This window comes from Choloepus didactylus, chromosome 6, assembly GCF_015220235.1.
Source record: "Choloepus didactylus isolate mChoDid1 chromosome 6, mChoDid1.pri, whole genome shotgun sequence".
In the NCBI taxonomy this organism is placed as follows: Eukaryota; Metazoa; Chordata; class Mammalia; order Pilosa; family Megalonychidae; genus Choloepus; species Choloepus didactylus.
Window position 1 is genome coordinate 88,897,989 of NC_051312.1, and position 18,484 is coordinate 88,916,472.

The window sequence follows — 18,484 nt, forward strand, 5'->3', positions numbered from 1 at the left end:
ACCAGCATGTTTTGTGTGACTCCTGTGTTCCTGGATGTTTCGGATTTAAAAAGGGGAGAAGGCAGAAATTCAGCTGAGAGAACAGCGTAAAAGGATTAAATATGTATGTTGTGGCTGGAAAGACAAGGGAGAAGAGATACAGTGCTTTAGAAAGATGAAGTTATGGTCAAGCTCTGGAGAACTTTGAATGGCGTGTTGAGGAGTTTTGACTGTATTCTGTAGGCCTGTCAAAACCCTGAAGGCTTTTGAAGATAAAAACGAGATAATATAACCAGATTTTAGGAAAATACTCTGGTGGCAGTGTTAAGAATCAAATAGAAAAATGTAGTATTATGAATCAAACTCCAACTCATTTAAAATACTAAATAGCTTTAGATATAGTTTTTCCTTCAGGTCCTTTGACTTGTTGCTTATCAGCAAGGCTCTTCTCCCCCTGCCTCCCCCCAACCTACGATTATTTTCCTCCGTAGCACTTAGCATATTTGTATTATATAAACGTACTTGTTGTTTATTGTCTGTTTCCTGCCACAAGATTGTAAACTCCGTGAGGGCAAGGGCTTCATTTGTTCAGTGCTTCTCCCCAGAGCTTCGAACAGTGCTGGTTTAAAAACTTTAAAAAATATTTGTTAAATGAATGAGTATTCAAATTAAGATGGCCACAATTTTTTATGTGGTTTATAATTTGTGGGGAGCAGAAGGACAAGGTCTTTGTTTCTTCCTGAAGAGGCCCATTAAAAAAGTGTTTTCTTTTCCTTTTCCTCTAGAGTTTATATTTAGAGCACCAATCAAATTAAGCAAGCCTGGGGAACTTCGTGAGGAATATGAAAGCCTGAGAAAGGTATGGTACACATATTATCATGACATTAAAGAATGCTTAATGGGAGTTTTGATTTACTGAATTTTTCTTATTTACAGTGCAGAGCCTGTCTGTCTCCCGCATGAATTAATTAATCCGCCCATTTAGACTGGGGTAACTATGGGGAAAGTAGAGCAAACCTCAACTAAGAAACCTTTTCAGATGTCCTTTCAAGATGAAAATGTAGTTCACAGGGCCTCCTATCACACACCTACTCCAATAATTGGCCACCAAGAGAGGTATTCTTGGCACCTTTAACAAGTGCCCTTAGTAATAATAGCTTATGTTATTTTCCCTTATATTATTTCCCTAATTACATCTAGCTGGTGTTGTCTTTTATTGCTTTCACTCTGTTAGGTACTCCAGAAGAATGGTGACTTAGGCCAGTAAGGGGGGGGAAGAGAAATAATTTCTTAATTAGAAAATGTTCACCACGGGAAAACTTTGGGTTGTGTCCACATCATCTTATTTTTGACATTTGCAAACTAATTGTCTGGGAATCACCTAGAGAGTTAAGATTTCAAAAAGGATGGTGATGATTGGATTTATGTCATTCTTTCCTAGCCCTCTCCATGTACCACTCCTCATTTACCTATATAATTGATTAGGTAATCATTCTACATGTGGATATTTAATATTTTATAAAGGTAAGTTATCCACTTAATCTGAATTGGCATCAGTATGAAACAGATGCAAGATAATAACATTATTGTGGCATTTTTATACTGGATGAAAAATCAGGATGTAACAAGGTCATGTTAAAGAGAAAAGATAGTAGAAAACTATACTTAATTACTATATATTCCTTGATCTTCCCTTTTAAATAAGGGTGTCAAATGTTGACTTGGATCCTTATGCTCCATTTATGTTTATGTTGTGGTTTTTTTTTTTTTTATTTTAAATCACTTACAGTACTTTTTCTACATAGAAAGAAATTACTTTCAGGGACCACAGATTCCTCTTAAATAAAATTCCAGAATATACATATATGTACTTCTAATAAAATTTTTCAAAAACTTGGAGAAAATACAAATTTTAAAGCTATCACTTTGAAGATAATCTTAAAGAGAAAAAACAAGGACTTGGAGTCAAAAAAGGAGATAAATCAAAAGGAATGGTAAGAGTAAAGATTCTAATAAACCTTGGGAGAGAGAATGAAACCTTGGGGAACTGTACTCTTGTGCCTGTTGAGAGGCACGGGGTGAGAAACTGGTTTTGAAAGGTACTGATGGCATAATGCTATCATCTAGTGAAGCTAGGGCATTCGCATCCTCTGTAAACTGAGTTGGGTTTGAGAAATACGTCAGTTGGGTTAAATAAAAGTTAGCTCCCCCACCATCCAAGTTATCCTACATCCATTGTCCATCCTGGAAATTGGAACTCCAAGTCATAAAATCAAAAGACATTAATATGGTATATCCACACAATAGAATACTATTCAGCAGTAAAAAAGAATGAATGACTGATACATGCTATGACATGGATAGACCTCAAAAAGATGATTATTGAAAGAAACAAAACACAAGAGGACACATATTGTATGACTCCATTTATATAAATGTCCAGAATAAGCAAATCTATAGAGACAAATAGTAACTTAGTGGTTGACTGGAGCAGGGTGTAGGAATGGGGATGAACAGTAAAAGGGCATGAGGAATCTTATGGGGGAGGGATGCTTTAAAACTGACAGAGTATTCAATAACTTGGTAAATTTACAAAAAATTGTGGAATTATAAACTTGAAAATGGTTGGACTACATCATATTTTTCTAATCTGCTAGATAAAAATATCTTATTTTAATTTGAATTTCTCTTCTTACTAAAGAGAAGGAGCATTTTATGATGCGTTTATTGGCTGTTTGTATACTTTCTGTTGAAGTCCTTCATTATCACCTTTAGATGTGAAAACGAGTCTGCTTTCTATCTTTTGAGTATTTCTGATCTTGACTGCATGCTTTTTTGTCTAGTTTTGTTTTTCTGTGATATTCTAGATTTATTCTATTAAAGTACGAGTTTTCTGTCATTTTATGGTGCTTTAAGTGTAAGGAGAGTATTAGAATGCACTTAGTCTTCCATCTTGACACACTGAGGGCAAGAATTTTGTTTTATTCATTCTTGTTATATAAAGGTCTGCAGTAAATGCGTGTTGAAATGAAAAAATTATTTTTAGGGGGAAATTATTTCCATGTTGATCTATTTGTATGTTTCCATTCTATATGAGACTGACAGTCATTGTTTTTGAAATAATTGATTCATTTGTCTCTGTGAATTTTATTTATTTTTTGAGTTAAGCTTATTGTTTACATCATTGTTTCTTCTGCTTACAGAGTTTGTTAGGTGCTTAACTTTGACCATATGGTTAAATAATAGTTGCTTTTGTTAGAGTTGGGAAACACATAATCCACCATGCCCTTGTTTGTCATCTTTGAATCACCAGACTCTGAAAGGTTGAAGGTTGGGGAATAAATAGCCTTAGCTTCTAGACTACTTATCTCCCTGGTTTCTGTAGCAAGAAAGATAAACTGCTTTTGATAATTCTGTGGATCACAGGAGTGGTTTAGGTTTTCTCTGAATTGGTTTGCTGATCTGTCTTTTTCTTTTTTCTCCCTCCGCATTGGTTTGTTTTTGAGGAGTATTTTCTCCCCATTGTTGACTGGATTATTAAAGTAGTAAGCATGCAGTTGTTAGTCCTTAGTCAGAGAACAGAGTAATCAGACGTGGTCAGTGGGTTCTGAAGTGAATAATGGCCCTGTGAAGCAGTCATGAACTTTAAAAAAAAAAGTTTAATAGAGGAGTTGTGGGTTTAGAGAACAGTCATGCATAAAATACAGGACTCTCATATACTCTATTATTAACAACTTGCATTGGTGTGGAACATTTGTTATAATTGATAATGGCACATTTTTATAATTGTATTATTTACTGTAGCCCATGGTTTAACATAGCACTCATTGTGTAGTATCGTTCCATGGATTTTTTTTTTTTAATTTTTATTGTTACCATATAAAATCTAACATTTCCCCTTTTTAATCACATTCAGATATATATTTTAGTGCTGTTAATTATGTTCACAATGTTGTGCTACCATTACCACCATTCATTACCAAAACATTTCCATCAGTTCAAATAGGAACAGTGTACATTTCAACCTTAATTTCCCGTTCCCTTTCCCTACCCCATCCTCTGGTCACCTATATAGTAGATTCTGAGTCCAGGAGAGTCATTAACTTTTGTGGAGAAAGGTTGTATTTTTTTTAAATACAGTTTTATTGAGATACATTCACACATCCTATAGTCATCCACAGTGTACAATCAGTTATTCACAGCACCATCATACAGTTGTGCATTCATCACCAGAATCAATTTTTGAACCTTTTCCTTACTCCAAAATAAAAGTAAAAGCAAAAAAGATACCCAAAACTTTCCATCGTCTCCATCCCACCCTATTCTTCATCTAATTTTTGTTCCCATTTTTCCACTCATCTGTCCATACACTGGATAAAGGGAGTGCAAGCCACAAGGTTTTCACAGTCACACAGTCACACTGTACAAGCTACATAGTTACACAGTTGTCTTCAACAATCAAGGTCATTGGGTTGCAGTTTGACAGCTGCAGGTATTTCCCTCTAGCATGCCAACACACGAAAAACTAAAAAGTGATATCTATACAATGCTTAAGAATACCCTCCAGAGTGACCTCTCAACTCCATTTGAAATCTCTCAGCCACTGGAACCTTATTTTGTTTCATCTCTTCCCCTTTTTGGTCAAGAAGATTTTCTCAGTCCCACAGTGCTGGGTCCAGGCTCATCCGCAGGAGTCATTACCCACTTTGCCAGGGGGATTCACACCCCTGGGAGTCATGTCCCATGTAGAAGGGGAGGGCAGTGAGTTCACCCACTGAGTGAGAGAGAGGGGGCCACATTGAGCAACAAAGAGGCTCTCTAGGGGAGACTCTTAGGCACAATTATAAGTAGGCTTAGCCTCTCCTTTGCAGCAAAAAGCCTCACAAGGGAAAGCCCTCAGATTGAGGGCTTGGCCCACCAAATTGGCAGTCCTCAATGTTTGTGAGAAAATCACATGGGGAATAACCCATTTGGGAAGTCCAACATTTCCACATTTCTCCCCAGTTCCTCTGGGGGCCTGCAAATACACTTTTTTTTTTTTTTTTTTTTTTAAATTGAATTCAGTTTTATTGAAATACATTCACACACCATACAATCATCCATGGTATACAATCCACTCTCCACAGTATGATAACATAGTTATGCGTTCATCACCACAATCTATCTCTGAACATTTTCCTTACATCAGAAAGGACCAGAACAAGAATAAAAAATAAAAGTGAAAAAACAACACCCAAATCATCCCCCCATCCCACCCCATTTGTCCTTTAGTTTTTATCCCCATTCTTCCACTCATCCATACACTAGATAAAGGGGTGTGATCCACAAGGTCTTCGCAATCACACTGTCACCCCTTGTAATCTACATTATTATATAATTGTCTTCAGGAGTCCAGACTGCTGGGTTGGAGTTTGGTAGTTTCAGGTATTTACTTCTAGCTATTCCAATACATTAAAGCCTAAGAGGTGTTATCTATATAGTGCATAAGAATGTCCACCAGAGTGACCTCTTGACTCCATTTGAAATCTCTCAGCCACTGAAACTATTTCGTCTCATTTTGCATCCCCCTTTTGGTCAAGAAGATACTCTCAGTTTCACGATGCCGGGTCCACATTCATCCCCAGGAGTCGTATTCTGCATTGCCAGGGAGATTTACACCCCTGGGAGTCGGGTCCTACGTAGGGGGGAGGGCAGCGAGTTCACCTGTCGAGATGGCTCAGTTAGAGAGAGAGAGGGCCACATCTGAGCAACAAAGAGGTACTCAGGGGGAGACTCTTAGGCACAACTACATGCAAGTTTAGATTCTCCTTTGCGGTAACAAGCTTCACAAGGGCAAGTCCCATGATCGAGGGCTCAGCACATCAAACTGCCAGTCCCAACGTTTGTGACAACATCAACACCAGTCCAAGTGAGGATGTCTAACACATCCGCACCTTCCCCCAGATCCTCGGGGCTGGGGAGGGGGAGGCTGTAAATATATTTTTTATTATCTGCCCAAATTACTCTGGGATGTGTCACTATTTCACTCCAGCCTATACTAACCTACCGTATCTCACTTCCTATTCAAAGTTCCATGCAATTGTGGTGTTTGAACAAATAGACTGTAGAGTTGTACCGTTTAGAAACTGCAAATACACTTTTACTCTCTGTCCATATCACTCTGGGATGTATGAGGATTTCACCCCAGCCTGTACAAACGCACTGAATCCCACTTCCCATTCAAAGCTCCATGTACTTCTAGTGTTCAAACAAACTGATCGTACAAGTTAAATTATCTAGTGTGCTACAGAAAATACAGATCTTACAGCAAATGAATATCTCCTCTGTGAAGGGAGTTTTTAAAGGTAACTAAACTTCTGAACTTAATTACTTTGAAATGTTATTTTTATCCTTTTTATTATATTTTTTGCCTTGAACTGTTAAATTTAATCTTCTTCATTAGAACTTGAATATTTCACTTAAAATCTCTTTGGCTATGCAGTGCATCATGACCTGAATGTTGAGCTGACTTTCCCCTATTATTTTTATTTACTTATTTTTTAAAGAAGTTTGTATTTACCTGAAAATTTAAAATATGTTTTATCACACTATAGAAGAAGCAGGATTTTTGCATGTTTAAACATTTTTTTCCCCATTAAACTGTAAAATCTTTCAGGAAGGATCTGTTTGTTTAGTCTGCTCTCTACTGCATTTAACATATCTTTCACATAGGTACTAACCAAATGCTTATTGAATTGAATTTTTGATCATTAGTTTTTAAGCCTTTTATTTTATGAGAAATGACTTGACTTATGTAAGGATGTACAGCAGTCTCATGATAGAGCTAGATGTATTTTAAGTTTTCCAGGGTTCCTTTTACTGTACCATTTGCTATTTTTCTTCTTTCTTCTGAAATGCTATGATGTAAACTTTAAGGAAATGCCCGGTTTTGACTATGCTCCTATGTGTCTTTGTAGAACCAGAAAATAGGTACAGAATCTCATAGTACATCTTTAAGATCAGGTAAAATGTATGAGGAGAAGGTAAAACTCTCAAAAGAATAAGTTTCTTACTTTTTGCTGGAAATAGATTTAATTTTGATTGCATGAAGGAAGAACAGCTTATAAGATGCTCAGAATCTAAAAATGTTAGAATGGTTGTTTTTTCCTTCTTTTTAGGAGGAAAACTTCATCAACTAACATGCTTTTCAAAGAAAAAAACAAATTTGGGAAATTCAAAGCATAATCAAATCTGGTTAGAATAGCAGGTTATTCAGATTATTTCTGCTATGTGCTATCTTTCCCTGTCTCTCTCATTTATGAGAGGAGAGGATCAGTAGTTCTAAGATTATTATATTAGTTTGATTTGTTTTATGGTTTAGTGAATAGCTTAATTAAAATCATTTCAATGCTATTCAAAGTAGGGGATTTTCCAGAAGCAGCTGCAACTATTCTGCCTGTAGTACAAAATAAAATGTTTTGTTAAAATATCTGATTAGTGAGACTTTTAATGAATTAAAATAGCTTTATTTTTTTCTACTTGTGCATTGTTAAAAAAAAAGTTCAGATTATTCAGAAAGGTTTAAAGAAGAAAAGGAAAATCAATTTTAATCCCAGCACTTAATAACTATATTTAGGTGTTTCTCATAAATTTAAGCTTAAGACTTTTTAAAAAATAATTTTGGGATCACACATTTTACTGCCCTTTTTTTAGTTAGCACTTCGTATGAAGCTTTCCATATTGATAAAAATAGACCCATGTCAAAATTTTCAATGGCTACATAGAAATACAGAAAATATAGTTATCACTATATCACGTTTGCTAATATTTCCTCTAAAGCCAAAGCCATCTGAGTAAAAATCAGAAATAACTTTAAAAAATATAATATGTAAAAAAAGATTCTACAGGTGATTTTTAAATTTCCCGTATCTTGCCAAATTTGTGTAAAAATTCACAAGTAATCTGCTGTCAGCGATGATTGATTGCTTCCTTTGAAATTGAAATCTTGGTTATATTTTTCTGGAGTCATTTAAGAGTTTAAGTTCTTATTTGCTGTTTGTCTCTGAGATCCAACTTTTTTTTAAAAAAAATGCAGGTGGTCAACACATTATAATATACAGATGATGTGGATATTTTACCTTAAGTTGAGAAGCAGTGTAGTGTAGTGGTTAAGAGCCGAATTCAAATGCTGACTCTGCCACCTACTATTGGGTGAACCTCTCCATGTATTGTTTTCCTGGTCTGTAAGATGGATACTACAGTATACGGTTACTGTGAAATAGTGTGTGGCACATAGTAATCCATATATGTATATAGTAATATATATATATGTATTAATATATATCCCTGTATATACATAGTAATACATATATATATATATTCTTTAAAATTTGGAATTTGAAAAAATGTAACACAAAATAACCTGCTTAATTGTTGCCATTTTTTTTGTTTGGGTAAGAAATGGCAGACAGAAAGTCAGCGTTGGAGGAGGGAGAGTTGGTGGTATGAAGCACAAACGAATTCCCACGTTTCTTGAACTCTGGGCAGTGGAGACCTTTGTTTGCCTTCTTACAATCACTCAGAGCTCTTACTTTCTACTTCTCATAAGTGAGTCCCTTCCGCTTCATCTCAGCCTTTTAGCTTGGTAGCTAAACATATAACTTATGCAGTATCTACTGATTCAATTTATGTGTAAACTTGATTGCCTGAAATTAATTTAATGTGCATTTCTGTATAATGCATGTAATAATTTAAAACCCATTTTGAAGTAATTTTAAACATCTGATATTAATTAAAACAAAATTTACAAAATGTTTTAACATACATATTTAGATAAGCTTAATTCTAAATCTAACATTTAAATTGAAAGATGTTCTAGAATTTAAAGTGAAGACAGCATGTATCATCAATATGATTTCTTTAAACTTATGTAAAATTTATAAGTTGAAATCAGTTGCTTTGGTACTAATTATGTGATTGCTCAAGTATAAGTCAAGACTTTAGCCTTGTATATAAGAAGCCATTTGCCATGATTTCAGGATTCTGTGGAATGGAAGCTAAGAGTAGTCCTAGTTCACCCCAAATTACATTATTTTTGAGGCAGCATCAAAAATAGTCATCAATTATACCTTGTAGAAATGATGAGCCTAGGAATGAGAGTCTAGGAACCAGATCGAAGATGTAAAGGATTGATTATTCTAGATATCAGAGTAAATTGAAATGTTCTGGCACTGATGTGATTTTAAGTTCATCATGTTCTGAAGCAGTGGTCTACAACTTTTTTTAATGCAGTTTTATTGAGATATATTCACATATCATACAGTCATCCAAAATGTACAATCAGTTGTTTACAGTATCATCATAGCTGTGCATTCAACACAATTAATTTTTTGAACATTTTCATTACTCCAGGTCTACAACTTTTAACCAGCTTATATTATACTGCTTTTCTCCCCATATGAGTATGAAATATTTTTACTGTCTTCTATTAAAGAATAAGTTATAAATGGCAAAAAAATTTATTCAACCTATTCAGTGAGATGGCGATATTTAATAGGTACAACTTTATGGACTGTAAGTATATGATTTGTGAAATTTTAAAAAAATATATTGAAAATTAACTCAATAGACCATTTGATCTATTAGTGCAGGAGTATTTGCATACAATTAAAATATACATACAAATATGGGGATGTGTGCTCAAACATTTTTTACTTAGAATAAAAGTAAAAAAGAATACCCAAAACATCCCATACCTCTCCTCTTCCCCTATTATTAATTTAATTTTTGTCCCCATTTTTTCCTCATCTGTCCATACCTTGGATAAAGGGAGTGTCAGCTACAAGGTTTTCTACAATCACATGGTCACACCATATAAGCTATATAGTTATATGTTTGTTATCAAGAATCAAGGATACTGGATTGCAGTTCAACAGTTTTAGGTATTTCTTTCTAGCTATTATTTTTTTCATTCAGTTTTATTGAGATATATTCACATAACATACAATCATCCACAGTGTACAATCAGTTATTCACAGTATCACTGTATAGTTGTACTTTATCACCACAATCAGTTTTCGAACATTTTCATTACTCCCAAAACATAAATAAATAAATAAATAAAAATAAGAATAAAAATAAAAATAAAAGTAAAGAAGAACACCTAAAACATCCCATCCCCCCAATCCCACCCTATTTTTCAATTAATTTTTTAAAAACTGAGTTTTATTGAGATATATTCATATGCCATACAGTTTTCCATGGTGTACAATCAACTGTTCACAGTTCCATCATATAGTTGTGCTTTCATCACCACAATCAGTTTTTGAACATTTTCAGTACTCCAAAAAGAATGAAAATAAGAATTAAAAAAAAAGTAAAAAAACACCCAAATCATTCCATCTGCCTATCCCTCACTATTTTTCATTTAGTTTTTATCCCCAATTTTCTGCTCATCCATCCATACCCTGGATAAAAGGATTGTGAGCCACAAGGTTTTCACAACCACATGGTCATACTATGTAAGCTACATAGTTAAACAATCATCCTCAAGAATCAAGGCTACTGGGTTGTAGTTCGATAGTTTTAGGTATTTCCTTCTAGCTATTCCAATACACTAAAACCTAGAAAGGAATATCTATATAGCGCATAAGAATAACCTCCAGAGTGACCTCTCAACTCCATTTGAGATCTCTCAGCCACTGAAACTTTATTTTGTTTCATTTTACTTTCCCCCTTTTGGTCAAGATGATTTTCTCAATCCCATGATGCCATATCCATGCTCATCCCTGGGAGTCATGTCCTGCATTGCCTGGAGATTTACACCCCTGGGAGTCTTGTCCCACATAGAAGGGAGGGCAGTGAGTTCACCTGCCATGTGGGCTTAGAGAGAGACAAATGGCCACATCTGAGCAAAAAAGAGGTTCTCTGGGGGAGAATCTTAGGCACAATTATAAGTAGGCTTAGCCTCTCCTTTGCCATAGCCAGCTTCATAAGGGCAAGCCCCAAGGTTGAGGGATCGGCCTGCTAGTCCTCAATGCTTGTGAGAATATCAGTGATTCCCCAGGTGGGGAAGTTTAATATTTATGTATTTTTCCCCAGTTCCTCAGAGGGCCTTGCAAATATGTTTTTATTCTCTGCCCAAATTACTTTGGGATGTATCAGGGTTTCACAGTAACTTGTACAAACCTACCAGATCTCACTTCCTGTTCTAAGTTCCATGTAATTTTGGTGTTTGAATAAACTGTGCAAATTAAATTATTTAGTGTGCTACAGAAAATATAGGTCCTGCACCAAATAGGCATTTCTTTTCTTGGTCTCACACAGAAGTTGAGGTTTTAGAATACGGTCAGTATCATCCTTTACCCTTTGGCCTGATTTGCCTTAGTCCTAACCAGATCCTTTTCATTCTTATTTCTAATTGAAGTCTGAACTCTTTTTCAAAGCTTTTTAAATAGTTGCTGTATGAGGTAATAGTGACATTCCTAGCTGCGGAACTCTAGATCTGACTGTCACATGTCACATAGATACGCAAAGTTCCAGAGACCTACCAGGTTATACACAAAGAGCTCAGCATCTCAGAATTTAGAGATAACCATTACAACTCAGGAATAGGTGTGACTGCTGTAACAGCTTACAATCTAGGGACCTTTACAATAAGCCTTCCCCTGATCACCACCACAGTCAATTTTAGAATGTTTTCATCACCTCAAAAACCACTTCCTATCACAAGATCTTTAAGATATTTCCCTATATTTTCTTCTAAAAGTCTTATGGTCTTGGCACTAATGTTTAAGTCTCTGATCCATTTCGAGTTAATTTTATATAAGGTGTGAGATAGGAGTCCTCTTTCATTCTTTTGTATATGGCTGTCCAGTTCTCCAGACACCATTAATTGATGAAGCTGCTCTGTACCGGTTGTGAAGGCTTGATCGCCTTACCAAAGATTGTCTGTAGATGAGAGGTCTATTTCTGAACACTCAGTTTGATTCCATTGGTTGGTATATCTATCTTTATGCCAGTTCCATGCTGTTTTGACCACTGCAGCTTTGTAGTATGCTTCCAAGTGAGGTAGTGTGAAACTCCCACTTCATTCCTCTTTCTCAAGATATTTTTGGCTGTTCGGGGCACCTTTCCCTTCCAAATCAATTTGATTATTGGTTTTTCTATTTCTGCAAAGTAAGTTGTTGGGATTTTAATTGGTATTGCATTGAATGTATAAAAAAGTTTAGGTATAATTGACATCTTGACTATATTTAGTCTTTCAATCCATGAACTCTGTATGTTCTTCCATTTTTTTAGGTCCTGTTTGATTTCTTTTAGCAATTTCTTGTAGTTTTTGTGTATAGGTCTTTTGTGGCCTTGGTTAAGTTTATTCCTAAATACTTTATTCTTTCAGCTGCTATTGTAATATAATTTTTTTCTTCATTTTCTCCTCATGTTGCACATTACTGGAGTATAGGATCACTACTGATTTTTGCATTTTGCTACCACTTTGCTGTATTCATTGACTAGTTCTAGTAGGTTTGCTGTAGATTTTTCTGGATTTTCTACATATAGAATCATGTCATTTGCAACCAGTGAAAATTCTACTTCTTCCTCTCCAATTTGGGTGCCTTTTATTTCTTTTTCTTGCCTAATTGCTCTAGCTAGAACTTTCAGCACAATGTTGAATAACAGTGGTGACAGTGGTCATCTTGTCCTGTTCCTGATCTTAGAGGGAAAGCTTTCAGTTTTCCCCATTAAGTATGTTAGCTATGGGTTTTTCATATATTGTCTTTATCATATTGAGAAAGTTTCCTTCTATTCCTATCCTTTTGAGTGTTTTCATCAAGAAAGGATGTTGAATTTCATCAAATGCCTTTTCTGCATCGATCAAAATGATCAATGGGTTTTCTGCTTTGTTTTACTGATGTGATATATTACATTAATTGATTTTCTTGGGTTGAAACAGCCTTGCATACCTGGAATAAATCACACTTGGTCATGGAGTATAATTCTTTTAATGCGCTGCTGGATTTGATTTGTGAGTATTTTGTTGAGGATTTTTGCATCTATATTCATTAAAGAGATTGGTGTATAATTTTCTTTCTTGTGTTCTCTTTGCCTGGCTTTGGTATTATGTTGATGTGGCTGCATAGAATGAGTTAGGTAGCTTTCCCTCCTCTTCAAGTTTTTTGAAGAGTTTGATCCGGATTGGTACTAATTCTTTCTTGAATGTTTGGTAGAATTAACATGTGAAGCCATCTGGTCCTGAACTTTTCATTTTGGGGAGCTTTTTTGATGACTGATTCAATCTCTTTACTTCTGATTGGTTTGTTGAAGTCATCTATTTCTTGCTCTTCTAGGAAGTTTCCATTTCATCTAAGTTGTCTAGTTCATTAGTATATAGTTGCTCATAGTATCCTCTCATTGTCTTCTTTATTTCTGCAGGGTCAGTAGTTATTGCCCCTTTCCCATTTCTGATACTATTTATTTACATTCTCTCTCTCTCTCTCTCTCTCTCTCTCTCTCTCTCTCTCTCTCTCTCTCTCTCCCCCCCCCCCCCCCACCTAGCTAAGGGTCTATCGGTTTTATTGATTTTCTCAAAAACCAGCTTCTGGTTTTGTTGATTCTCTCTTTTGTTTTCTTGTTCTCAATTTCATTTATTTCTGTTCTAATCTTTGTTATTTCTTTCCTTCTGTTTGCTTTGTGGTTAGTTTTTCTTTCTCTAGTTCCTCCAGGTGAACAGTTAATTCCTCGATTTTTGCTGTTTCTTCTTTTTTAATGTAGGCATTTAGGGCAGTAAATTTCCCTATCAGCACTGCTTTGCTGCATCCCATAAGTTTTGATATGTTGTGTTTTCATTGTCATTTGTATCGAAATATTTACTAATTCCTTTTGTAGTTTCTTCCTTGACTCACTGGTTGTTTTAGAATGTTTTGCTCAGCCTCCATATATTTGTTAATTTTCCAACCTTCTGCCTGTTATTTATTTCCACCTTCATTCCATTATGATCTGAAAAAGTGTTTTGTGTAATGTCACTATTTTAAAATTTATTGAGACTTGCTTTGTGACCCAACATGTGGTCTATCCTGGAGAATGTTCCATGTGCACTTGAGAAAATTGTGTATCCTGCTGTTGTGGGGTATTGTGTTCTATAAATATCTGTTAAGTCTTGTCCATTTATCGTACTGTTCTACATCTCTGTTTCCTTATTGATCCTCGGTCTAGATGTTCTATCCATTGATGAGAACGGTGTATTAAAGCCTCCAAGTATTACTGTAGAGGTGTCTACATCTCCCTTCAGTGTTGTCAGTGTTTGCCTCTTGTATTTTGGGGCACTCTGGCTTGGTACATAAATATTTATGATTGTTATGTCTTCTTAATGTATTGTCCCTTTTATTAATATATATTACCCTTCTTTGTCTCTTTTAGTTGTTTTACATTTGAAGTCTTATTTGTCTGATATTAGTATAGTTACCCCTGCTCTTTTCTGGTTGTTGTTCGCATGAAATATCTTTTACCAACCTTTTACTTTCAGTCTATTTTTGTCCTTGTGTCTGAGGTGAGTCTCTTGTAGACAGCATATAGATGGGTCCTGTTTTTTTTAATTCATTGTTCCAGTCTATGTCTTTTTTTGCATTGTTTTTCTTAAAATTTTTAATATAGTTTTATTGAGATACATTTACATACCCTACCATCATCCACAGTGTACAGTCAACCATTCACAGCACCATCACATAGTTGTCTACTCATCACCAGAATCAACCCTCAAACATTTTCCTTACTCCGATAAATAAATAAATAAATAAATAAAAGTAAAAAGGAACACCTAAAACATTCCTAGTCTGTGTCTTTTTATTTGGAAGTTTAATCTTGTGCCGATTTGGATATATTATGTTCCCCCTTTTAATGCATTCTTGTGGGGCAGATTTACTAATCTTTCTGATTGGGGTGTCATCTCTTGATTTAGCATTTCCATGGAGATGTGACTCACCCAACTATTGGTAATACCTTTCATTAGATTATTTTCCGTTGTATGTGATGGATCACGTTTCTCTTGCTGCTTTCAGAATTCTCTCTTTGTCTTTGACATTTGACAATCTGATTAGTGTCTTGGAGTAGGTGTATTTGCATCTGTTCTATTTAGGGTATGCTGCACTTCTTGGATCTGCAATTTTATGTCTTTCATAAGAGATGGGAATTTTTCAGTGATTATTTCCTCCATTATTCTTTCTGCCCCCTTTCCCTTCTCTTCTTTTTCTGGGACACCCGTGACACATATATTTGTGTGCTTCGTGCTATCATTCAGTTCCCTGAGACCTTGCTCATATATTTCCACTGTTTTCCTTATCTGTTCCTTTGTATGTAGGATTTAAGATTTCTGTCCTCTAGTTCACTTATGCTTTCTTCTGCCTCTTCACTTCTGGTGTTTTAAGTCTCCATTGTGTTTTTAGTCTCTTCTGTTGTGCCTTTCATTCCCATAAGTTATGCCATTTATTTTTTTAAACTTTTAGGTTCTTCCTTATATTTGGCCAATTTCTTCTTTATATCGTTCATCTCTTTTGCCATATCTTCCCTCAGCTTGATTTGATTTTTTAATTCATTTAGCATGTTTGAACATCTTTAATTGTTTTCAACTCCTGTATCTCGTTTGAAGTTAGTTTGTTGTTTTGACTGGGCTATATCTTCATTTTTTCTGGTGTCACTTGTAATTTTTTTGTTGGTGTCTAGGCATTGGTTTCCTTGATTAGTTTATTATAGAGGTCATTTTCACCCTTTTACTTTGGGTGTTCTTGTTGGTTGGCTTCATTCTCTATTTGTTCTTTGGCATTTAGTTCAACTTATTCTAGACCTCTAACATAGCTTCTGTTTCACTGATCGGAATTTTTTAGCTCTTGTTTTTCTGGTTCTTGCCCTGCCTGTATGTATTGCTCACTGGCCAGTTGTCAGATTAGCTCTGCCCCCAGTCTCCCCCTAACCTGGTGCCCACAGCAGCCTACCTGTGGGGGGTAGGCACTGGGCACCACAGCAAGTTCTCTATGTGTGGGTAAAACATGTCTGCTGTCTCCCAGTCGTTTTCCATTTTTCACCAGCCAGCAAGCCCTGGGTTTGTTTTAGAGCACTGCTTTAACTATTGGGTTGTCTGTATTTCTCAACTCAAATAGGGCTTTTTATCTTGGCAGGGAGTGTAGCTTAGTTCCAGTGGGCCTGGGATAAAGTTTAGAGAGGTTCTGAGAAGTCCTGAAATTCCTTTGCATTTTCCAATCTGCTCAGCAGATGGTGCTATTCCATGACTAATTGTCCTCAGAAGGCATTTACCTCCTGGAGCTGAGGCTGTGTTTGACCAGGTGCGGCTGAATTACCTCTTCAGCTGCGTCTGGTTGGGTGGGGCTGAATTACCTGTTGTGGCCTGATTGAGTCCAGCTGGGTGGGGTTGAATTCCCTCTTAAAGCACAGCTGAGTCTGGTTGGATGGTGCTGAATTGCCTCCTGGTGCACCCCTGTCTGACTGAGCATGGCTGAAGCTGCAGGTTTCCTGCACCATCACTTTGCTGGGTAAAGTCTGACTCAGTGTGGGGCTGTGTCCCCCACTCTCTCTGCAGCAGAGGATTCCCCCAGCTGCCACAGTTTTCAGCTGTCCCCCAGGCAGGTGTTGGGCTGCTGGCTACTATGTTCCTCAAGGGTGGGAGATGGGTTTTTATACCCAGGGTTGTAAACAGTCTCTGTCCACATTTTCTCAGACTCTTCGTCCCTCACTGACCTGGGCCTTGAAGTATCCTCCCCTATCCCCCTGATCTCCACTCAGTGGGGATCTGTCTCACTGCTGTGAGTGATGTTTTAGTCTGTGTCCCTAGTGGGAGGTGAGAGAAATCCTAACTGCTGGTTCTATGTTCCTTCTGTGTTGCAAGCGACTGAGTAAACGGGGGAGGGTAGAGGACCTGCTGGCCTGGAATGAAGTTCTCCTACCTGATGTAACTCTTCTTCAGTTCTGCATCTGTAGGGTCCTTCTCCGTTCCATACTCCTCCAGAGTTCTGAACAAGTCAGGGTTATCTCCCTTTATTGCTGGGTATCTGGGGAGAAGTTTTCGGCAGCTGTTTACATCGCCGTGTTGATGACATCACCCCCTTCTAGCTATTGTAAGACACTAAAAACTAAAAGAGATATCTATGTAATGCATAAGAGTGACCTCCAGATTGTCCTCTCAACTCCAAATTTGAAATCTCAGCCAATGAAACTTTATTTTGTTTCATTTCTCTTGCCCCTTTGGTCAAGAAGCTTTCTCAATCCTATGATGCCAGGTCCAAGTTCATACCTGGAAGTCATGTCCCATGTTTCCAGGGAGATTTATACCCCTGGGAGTCATGTCCCACGTAGGGAGGAAGGCAGCAAGTCCACTTGCCAAGTATGCTTAGAGAGAGAGAGGCCATATCTGAGCAACAAAAGGGGTTATCTGGGAGTGACTCTTAGGCACAATTGTAAGTAGGCTTAGCCTCTCCTTTGCAGTAACAAGCTTCATCAGGGCAAGCTCCAAGATCGAGAGCTCAGCCTACTAAACTTGTAGTCCTCTATGCTTGTGAGAATATCAGAAATTCCCCTGGTGGGGAAGTTTAATATTTCCACACTTTTCCCCAGTCCCTCAAGGGGGCTTTGCAAATACTTTTTTTCTCTGCCCAAATTACTCTGGGATGTATTAGGGCTCCACACTAACCTGTACAAACCAACCAGATCTCACTCCCTGTTCAAGGTTCCATGTACTTATGGTGTTTGAATAAACTGACCATACAAGTTAAACTATATAGCGTGCTACAGAAAATATAGATTTTTGCATCAAATAAATGTCTTCCTTTGGTCTCACAACAGAAGTTAGTTCTTCTAATTTTGAGGTTAGGTCTGTAATTTGTAGTTGTTCTCCCTTTTTAATGTAAGCGTTTAGAGCTATTAATATCCCTCTCAGCACTGCATTTGCTGCATCCCATAAGTTTTGGTATGTTGTATTTTCATTTTATTCATCTCAAGATATTGCCTCATTTCCTCTTTAACCCATTGGTTGTTTAAGAGCATGTTGTTTAATTTCTACTTATTTCTCAGTTTTTCATTTTTCCCCGTTAATGATTTCTAGCTTCATTCATCTGTGTTTGGAGAATATATGTTGTATTATTTCAGTATTTTGGGATTTTTGGAGACTTGTTTTGTGACTCAACATATGGTCTATTCTGAAGACTGATTCACCTGGACTCGAGAAAAATGTGTGTTCTGTTTTCATTGGGTGCGGTGTTCTATGTATGTCTGTTATGTCTAGTTGGTTTAGTGTATCAGTCAAGTCCTATACTTCCTTGTTGATTGTCTGACTATTTGGTCTGTCCATTACTGAGTGTGTTAAGGTCTCCTACTATTAATGTAGAACCATCAATTTCTCCCTTCAAGTCTGATGGTATTTGTTTCCTTTTTTTAAAGTAACTGCCACATTGTTTCCAAGGTGGTTTCGCCATTTTAACTCCCACCAATGGGGTATGAATTCCAGTTTCTTCCCATCTTCACCAAC

At 36.6% G+C, this 18,484-nt stretch overlaps 1 protein-coding gene across 1 annotated transcript in view; it reads left to right on the forward strand.

The window, feature by feature from the left end:
• Positions 1-18,484, forward strand: part of RNF169 (ring finger protein 169) — a 139,075-nt gene that overhangs the window by 50,458 nt on the left and 70,133 nt on the right. The window contains exon 2 of the mRNA XM_037840659.1: positions 765-838. Coding sequence (XP_037696587.1) covers positions 765-838 — 74 coding nt within the window. The remainder of the gene's footprint in view (positions 1-764; positions 839-18,484) is intronic.